At 29.5% G+C, this 8,910-nt stretch overlaps 1 protein-coding gene across 1 annotated transcript; it reads right to left on the bottom strand.

Moving 5' to 3' along the window:
- Positions 1–367: 367 nt before the first annotated feature.
- Positions 368–2,889, bottom strand: LOC131628614 (GDSL esterase/lipase At5g22810-like; the record flags this gene model as incomplete). The annotated part of the gene is made up of 5 exons (XM_058899450.1): positions 368–688; positions 767–1,022; positions 1,950–2,183; positions 2,273–2,403; positions 2,673–2,889. Coding segments are annotated over 5 exons (1,035 nt in total), but the record flags the coding sequence as incomplete, so codon positions are not given.
- Between the last annotated feature and the right edge of the window lie 6,021 nt (positions 2,890–8,910).

Raw genomic sequence — 8,910 nt, 5'->3', positions numbered from 1 at the left:
ATGTTAGGTTTTATTATAAATAGCATACTAGTCTCTCATCATTGCTAAGCTGCAAATCCTGATTTAGGGTGAGAGAGGTTATTTGTTATTCTTGTAAACTTGTAATCTTGTTTTAAGAGAAAGTGAAAGAATAGCAGTTATAACCAATTCTTGTGTTCTTCTTCTCCTCTCTAATTCCCTATTATACTTTGTTATTGGTATCGGTTTTCACAACATTGTTGTTTCCCGAATTCGAAGGTAACATGAATTTAAGATTTTGGTTGATAATCAAGTTGGAGCCTCTTGAAAAAGAGGTAACTAAAAACCGGTGTACACAATTTTAATTATAGAATAAATTTGAAACAACTTAACTAATATTGCATTAAAATAGTAACACGATACATGGCATTATTTTTTATGAAGTAGTAGAGTAATAACTAATATTTAAGACAGCTTTATTTTGTTAAAGTGATACATATTAAAGACACTCTAAGAAGCCGATGAGGAATTGATTAAGTTTGTATAAAAGAGATTAAATCAGGAGTCAAATGATCAATCAAATACTTGTGTGTAGCTTGTGTGGGATGAAAACTATCCCAAAATACATATTCCGATGCATTAGCACATGTTCCTATAGATATTGAATTGCATGCAAAAGTAACTTCTACTAATCCTGTCCCACAACAAGCCTTCCTAGATTCCGAAAATCCTGCAAAAATGTAGTTTTTAATTAATATAAGCCATAAATAAGAAAAGTTTATAGGTTTAACATAATTATATTTATTACCATAATCAGAAGGTTTGGTGCTAAGTTTATAGAGAGGTTGGTAGATATCAAGGATGATCAGTTTAAGGTCTGAAAACTTTTTTAGCAATTTCGTTGAAGTGAGATTGAGTTTTTTATTGAAGTCAATAGCAACATCGTTTATTTTTTCTACACATGTGTTGTAGGGAAAACCATAGAAAGTGATGACTATAGGCATACAACCTATAGGAGGTAATGTTGACACACCAATCTTCCTTGCTCCTAGTGCATATAAATCCTGCCAATCCATAGTATATTGTTAAATAGTAAAAGTTGAATAAAATATTATTGTTTTGCAAGTAAAATATAATATATTAGGGTTTAGGTAATATCAAATTAAAATTAAAAAATTGAAAGTAAAACATGTTAAATGATTAGATTATATTTCAATCACATTTAATTAATTTTATAAAAACATATTATAAAAAGTTAATTATGTTTACAGTCCTCCTAAATATCTCAAATTTGATTTAGTTTTTAAATATTTTTTTAAAGAATGACATTCCTAAAAATTTTCATCCACATTTTTGGTTGCTATTGCAATTTAGTGACAGTTTTTATAATTTAATTACTGAATTAACGACTGTTTTAGCTACGATTTATTATTTAGCAACAGTTTTAGTAAAAGTTTTATTATTAGGGACCGAAAGTGTGGATCAAAATTTGAATGACTAAAAATAAATTTAAAATATTTAAGAGGACCACAAACATATTTAATCGTATTATAAATAATTGATGAAAAATTGTAAGTTCTGATTTTCTTTCTCCTCAAAAATCTTTCATCCAAACATACCTCAAGACTTGATTTAGGAGTTTGGAAAGGAGGTTATGAGAGACTTTGTGATGAGAAGAATAGATAAAAAATAATTAATTTTTTAATTTTTTAAAACTTTTTTTGTAAAAATTTATAACAAAATAAATTGTTTTTAAAGAATTTACCTAAACTATAAACTCTGTAAACTTCTTCCAATAAGGTTTTGGAGTTCCTCCGAATTAAGGAGGTTTAATATTATAGAGAAAATTTTCCCAAATTCTTCACCACCCAAATTCTTCAAAATTTTCAATTTCATGCTTATTTTTAAAAAGTCAAACCATCTCTATTTCTTCAAACTACCAAACAAAACTCAAAAAAATTCTTAAGCAATATATATTAAGAGAGACATACCTGGATGAAATTAAAGTAGTATTGCAAAAGAATGTCTGAGAATTGATAAGGTGTGTAAATTGTTTGGAGAAATGGATCTACGTAATAATTTAGTACAAAATCACTATTCCCGGCAACAACAAAATATATTGAACCATATATTACTGATAGTGCTTTTGATTGTCCAATTGTTTTCACCAATTCTTTCTGGTATTCCTTGTAGTATTCTAGTTGTTGGCCTAATGAAAGTACATTCTACATAAACAAAAAGATATATCAAATATTATATTTATCACATGCAACTTAAAGTAAACAAGAGAGAGAGAGAGACTTTATGTATTTACATATTTTATAGGTGTGGAAGGATGGTAACCAGTAGCAGCTGAGGCAAAGTTGGCACCGATCAAAAGATTGTTTCTTTCCTTAACTAAGTTTAGGTAAGCCGGTTGATATGAGTTAAATCTAAAAACCTCAGCTACAAAGAATAAAAATTTAGATCAAATTCTAATATGAGAATAAATTTTTAGGTATCCTCTGCGCACAATTGCAAAGACAAATTAACAGATTTAACACTGCTGTGTATTTACGATTTAGATTAAATCCAAGACCTTTAGTTAAACTGAAAGAGAACCTTACCATCTTATTCAAGTGCTCTATAGTTACAAATCAACAATTTTATTGGAATAATAATAATTTAGAAAATGTATGTAAATAATTAGATATGTTGAAGAAAAAGAAAATTACATGCATAATCTGCGGCAACCTTTCCATTAGAAAATCTTCCCGTTGGAGAGTGATTCACAAAGTCTCTTCCATAAGGGAAGAAGTTTGCTTTAACCAGCGTTTGTAAATAGTTGTTATTGCCAACATCAATAATTGAGTCTCCAAATGCAAATAATGCTGGAACTAGAGGCTCTCCTTTGATAACCAACACAATTTCAAACAAAATAATGAGAGTTAAAAAAAGGAATTAAAGTTGCCATTTTTTCAATTATTTCTTTACATACAATTGCAGTAGTCCATGCATGCAAACCATGTCTTTATATAGTACTAGTCCTTCAACTATAATGTTAGTAACATTCATATAACACTGCAAGCTTTAATATGATAATAAATGTAAACATGACAACAGCTTCAAAACAGTATATATTTGCTTTTCCAAAAAAATCTTGAAAAGGACCTCTACAAATAGTACTAACTCCTCACTATACTCTTTACAATTTTTTTAAAGTTTAAAAACATAGTTTTCCTCTATAAATATATAATTTTTGTTTTTATTAATAATTAATAACTTTTTTAAATTTTGGTTTTTCATACATTTTATATGTTACTTTTAGTCATTATTATTTTGTTTTATTTCTTATAAAATTGCTTATATATAAGTTAATCCTTGTGATAGATAATATATTGATTTTAATCTCTCTAATATATTAGTGATAAAGACTCAAATCAAATGATTTCTATATTACAAAGATTAGTTTTAACACAAATTAATTTTATAGAAATAAAAAATTACTGAGATCAAAAAGTATTTACAAATATAAAATGTGAATTAAAAAACTAGTTATTTTCTCGTTCACTTTGTTTGCTTCTATTTTTCTTTCTTTTTTTATAAAAATCTTTTTAAACTAAACATAGTCACTTCATGAAGAAGCCAAATTCTTTATAGTTTTTTTTTATTTTACAATTTTTTTATATAGTTGTACTTGTACACATCTCTTTTGATTTGTACATTGGCTGCACCCAAATTCTTTCTAATTTATATTTTATATTTCTTTTATTTTTATATATTTTATTTTATATTTCATTAATTGATTAATTTCTTTTAGTTTTTTATTTATAGAACGTTAAGTTAATTAATTGGTATATATATATATATATATATATATATATATATATATATATATATATATATATATATATATATATATATATATATATATATATATATATATATATATATATATATATATATATATATATATGTCCAATAAAAATAAAATACATTCTAAACATGATGATAATTTGGAGATGCTTTATCGGTTACAGGTTCGATTCTAAACATGATGATTGTTTATTGGTTGGTACAGTGGTTTTGATGTATATGTAGAAAGCAATTTATGATATGATATTTTCGAGATGCTTTATCGGTTACAGGTTCGATTTGTCACTTTAAAATTTATTCATATCCATCAATGAAAACAGTAATTAGTTTCGGTACTGTATCCTTTAGGGGTGGACAAGCGGTCGGGTAGGGTCGGATTCGGGCCCAAAACACCAATCCGGCCCAACACTCGGGTGACAAGGTGTGGCCCATATCAATGCTACATTTGGACCGGTTATATTCGGGTTCGGTTTCATCCGGATCGGGTAACTGGGCCGGGTAAATTCGGATATCAACTATTGTTGAACCAATTCAAAATCTAGCCCAAATAACAAAATCCAATAGTTTTTTTTCTAATTTTTTTTATTTAGATTAAAAATCTATCTATAATTGTTAAATTGGGCCTTATTTGTTTCACATATCTATTGTTAAATTTTAAGATGAATGTGGGCCTTATCTTTAAGATAATTTACTTAAAAAAATTGCCATAAATATTTGAATTCAGACTTGACATTCTGATTAAATTCAAATTCACCATAGTCTTTGATTTCACATAATTTAAAACTGAACCAAATTCTGCTGCATCAAGTTCAACTGTTCAAGCAACAAAAATTATCTAACATCAAGTTCATTACAATTTAACAAATAAGCTTCACAAGCTACATAATAACACAATCAACATAACTTTCAATTCATGTCCATCATCACAACTTCCTGGTCCAGCATCAAATTCCTTCCTCTTTCCCTTTAAGACAAGCTCCTTCTTCTAAACATTGAATGAATCTTAACCAAAACAAATTTAAATTAATTTTAGTTCAAAGGGCATAAACTGCACTAATCCATATAAAAAATAACACCACTTTAATCTTATTAGAAGATCACTATAATAAATATATATTTGCAGTACTAAAAGGTCCACTAAGATAGTGACTAACTCACTAACATGTACTAGTGGAGGGATTAACCAAATTGATCAACACAACATCATGCTAACCCAAGCCATTGTTTAGTATCAAAACTCCTACTAAAAAAAGTGCTTAATAATAATAATGCAATTTTCCAGTTTTTAATGCACATGATACCTATCTAGAAACACCTCCTATTGGGAATTAAGCTGGCAAGGATCCACAAGATCACAAATATGTACATAGTTTCTTTAAGGAATCAATACTATCCTATGCTATCATCTTTCCTTTTGTCTCCATTTTTATATTTTTTATAGTTTCTTTTTACTCGAGGCTCATAATTTTTGATAATGTACTCCTGTGTGCTAGAGTAAAGATTTGTCTGTGGCTTTTCTCGTAAGCTCTTAGTATATATCCAACTAAAAGCAAAATATTTTCAAGGGTCCAGTATTTAGTATTCACAACTTTTAAGGTAAATCTAAATATTATATTCAATGAAGTTTGTTATAATTAATTTTTTTTAATGTTAGATATCTAGACATCATTTGCTTAGCTTAGTGTGGTGAACAACCCCTAACAGCATGTAGTTTCAACAAGCATATAGTAAATGACAGGCCATCACATAATTCACATACACCTAATCATGAATAAAACTTAGCCTAAACATACCGTTATTTTGCGTATTTTCATGAACTCCTTGCATATCTCGCACTCCTTGCATATCTCGAACTCCTTGCATATAACAAAAAAAGTTACTGACTAATTACACAACACTGCATATCAATAAAAGTAATTCAGTACAATTGAAAATTCTGAATTAAATGGTCTAAAGTTCAATAACTTACCAAAAATTTATCAGGTTTGATGTTGTATATTACTTCCTTTAGTCTTCAAATGAGCTCTCTATGACCTGCCAAAACACCCCCCACAAAGTCAAGTAAGCTCTCTATGAAAGTCAGTACAGTAGCCATCAAGATTTAAAGTCAGTAGCAATCCAACTATTTTATTGTAAGCAAGCAGTAGTTCAAACACATTAAACACACATAAAGCAGATAAGTTTCAGGTTATAAAGCAGTGCAAGCAGTAATAAGTTTATGTGTTTAATGTGTTACAACTTACAACTACTGAAGCACTTAAGAAATAACAAATTAGGCTAAGACTAACCACCTGAGTTGCATAAGTTCGTCGAAAACATCTCTTCTCTTGATTTATCTGAAAATATGATAAGAAATAACACATTAAACTCTAAATCACCAATGGAGAGAACGAAAAGCAAAATCACTACTCTAAATACACAGTTTTAACATGAACGATGGGTGCTGACAACCGGATGTTGAAGGTTGAGGCTTGTGGTTGAATGATTGTCGTGATTTTGAAAGCTGATTTCGTGATTTTGGACTTTAAAGGTTGAGGTTGAGAGGTTTGTGATTTCGTGAAATTAGAAAGAGAAAGCTTGAGATTATTGTGAGTTGTGACAATGTTAGGTTGAGGAAGGAAAGGTGTGGATGGTGGTGGCGACGACGGCGTGTTGATGGTGGTGGCGACGACAGCTAGGGTTTGAAGCCATGGATGGAGAATTGGAGATGAATGAAAGGCGCTGTGTTGTATTGTGTTTAGGGTTAGGGAAAGTTTTGTGTTAATTGACAAAGCAGAGTTAATGGATTGGGCTGCTGGGCATATCATTTTACATATTAATGGGCCATTCATATTAATTATTATTAAATAATAATAAGAATAAAAACAACTTCGGTCGGGTGCGGGGTCCGACGGGCCCAAATAATCCATCCGAACCCGACCATCTTTACCCTATTATAACCACCCCTTTCACCCGCCCAACCCGCAGACCCGTTACAATCCGACCCGGCGCTTATTTTTTCATTCGGTTCGGTCGGGTATTGTCGGGTGGTGTTGTGTTGTCCACCCCTAGTATCCTTAACTTATCTGACAACCATGCTACCACCATCAAAGTTTTTTCAGTACCAGCAATAAAAAAAAAATTACAAAAGTTACAAATGAACAACAATCATTTTGAGATATAAATTGTTGAATTACTAAAAAGTAAGAAAAGTTGCAAGTGAGCAACAACAATTGAGATATAAATTGTTGAAATATTTTAGAATTTTATTATATTTAAAATTATTATGTGAATTTATTAATTATATTAGTCACTTATTAGTTAAAAACTTAATGAATTGTTCATTAATTTAATCAATAAAATTAAGATTTACATGCATAATCTATCCTTATTTTTTAAAATATTTTTTTTTTCATTTTAAAAATCATTTTTTCATGATAAATATAATTGAACTGTCATAAATATTGTAACTTAGGTCCGTTTAGTATTATCTAACTCGGTCGAATCACTTTCAACCTTCACTACTAAAAAATTCATTTTTAGTGACCGAATTAGAGATCGAAAAAACTTAAAAATTGGTCACTAAAACGTTTAGAGACCGATTTAGCGACCATTACTTTTCGGTTGAAAAAGTGCTAGTCGCTAAGCTTTTGCGACAAATTTAGTGACCGAAATTTAGAGACCGAATTTGTGACCGAATTCTGTGACCGATTTTAGAGACCGATTTTAGTGTTCTTTTTCATAAAATAAACTTGTGACCTCCGTGTATTTTAATGACAACTTGCCTCTACACCACTTAACAACTATTGTTATATTTTATATTTAAACAAATATTCATGTAGTTTTTTATAAATATATATGTTAAAACAATAAAAATAAGAAAAATTTAGTAAAAATTTAAATTTGAAAGAGAATTAAAATCTTTAAAAAAATGGAAAGGAAATAGTAAAATAATAAAGAGGATTAAAAATAAAAAAAGAAAACAAAACATATTAGTGACCAAAATTTCGGTCTCTAATTTATATATAAAAATTAAATTGTATATAAAAATATTTTTTGTGACCGATTTAGTGGCCACTTAAAATTGGCTCATGAATATTAAATTTTGGTTGCTAATTCGGCCACTATAGTGACCAAAATTTCGGTGTAGCTTGTAGCTCGGAGCTCGTAGCTTGGTCTCTAAATTGGTGGGTGATTTATTTTAGTGACCTCTTAAAATTTGCTCATGAATATAAAATTTTGGTGGCTAATATGGTCACTACAGTGACCAAAAATTTTTGGTCACTAAATCGGTCACTAAAAGCGAATTTTTTAGCAGTGCTTATAAGGAATACAATAGATCTCAACCTTAACCTTTAGGGTTGAGTTAAAGGTCATATTCATTACAAATTAGTGACATATGACTTTTGCATGAATTACGTCATGTAGAGCTCATACTATTGTACTCACAACAAGTACAGTTGGCGCCCATTGAATTACCCTAAAATATATTATTATTTATTTCATTATTTTATAATTTGCGTATTGTTGTTTATCGTAATTTTAAGTTTCCTCGATGACATCTCATCACACACATGAAAATAGTAATTTTCCATGCATTTTTGAAGTGTTGACTAAAGTAAGCTATTTTTTACTTGATTCAATAGTTCTATGAATCGATTAAATGAACCAAGACCGTTTCACTTGATTCAAGCTTTGATTCATTTTGTCAATTACTTGATTCATTCTATTTTCAATACTTGATTCATTTTTTCCATTACTTGATTCATTCTGTTAGTGACTTGATTCATTCTGTCAAATACTTTAATTCAGCCTTGTAGAAGTTTGAAGAAGTTCAATCAGCCTTGTATTCTAAGGACTTGAATGAACGAAAGGAGCATAAACCTTCGACTGTTGGTGAAGGTTTGGTTGTTAAAGGAAAATTCTTGCGAAAGAATGGTAAGTTCGACAAGAAGGGCAAAAGCCAGTCGAAGTCTTACAGTGGCGAAGCATCTGGCATTCGATGCTATCATTGTAAGAAGGAGGGTCACACAAGAAAGGTGTGCCCTGAACGCCTGAAAGATCATGGAGGTAAGGATAATGGCAATGCAGCCATTGTTCAAGATGATTTTGAATCAT

This window comes from Vicia villosa, unplaced genomic scaffold (assembly GCF_029867415.1).
Source record: "Vicia villosa cultivar HV-30 ecotype Madison, WI unplaced genomic scaffold, Vvil1.0 ctg.000469F_1_1, whole genome shotgun sequence".
NCBI classification, from domain to species: domain Eukaryota; kingdom Viridiplantae; phylum Streptophyta; class Magnoliopsida; order Fabales; family Fabaceae; genus Vicia; species Vicia villosa.
This window is presented reverse-complemented; position numbering and strand designations above follow the sequence as displayed.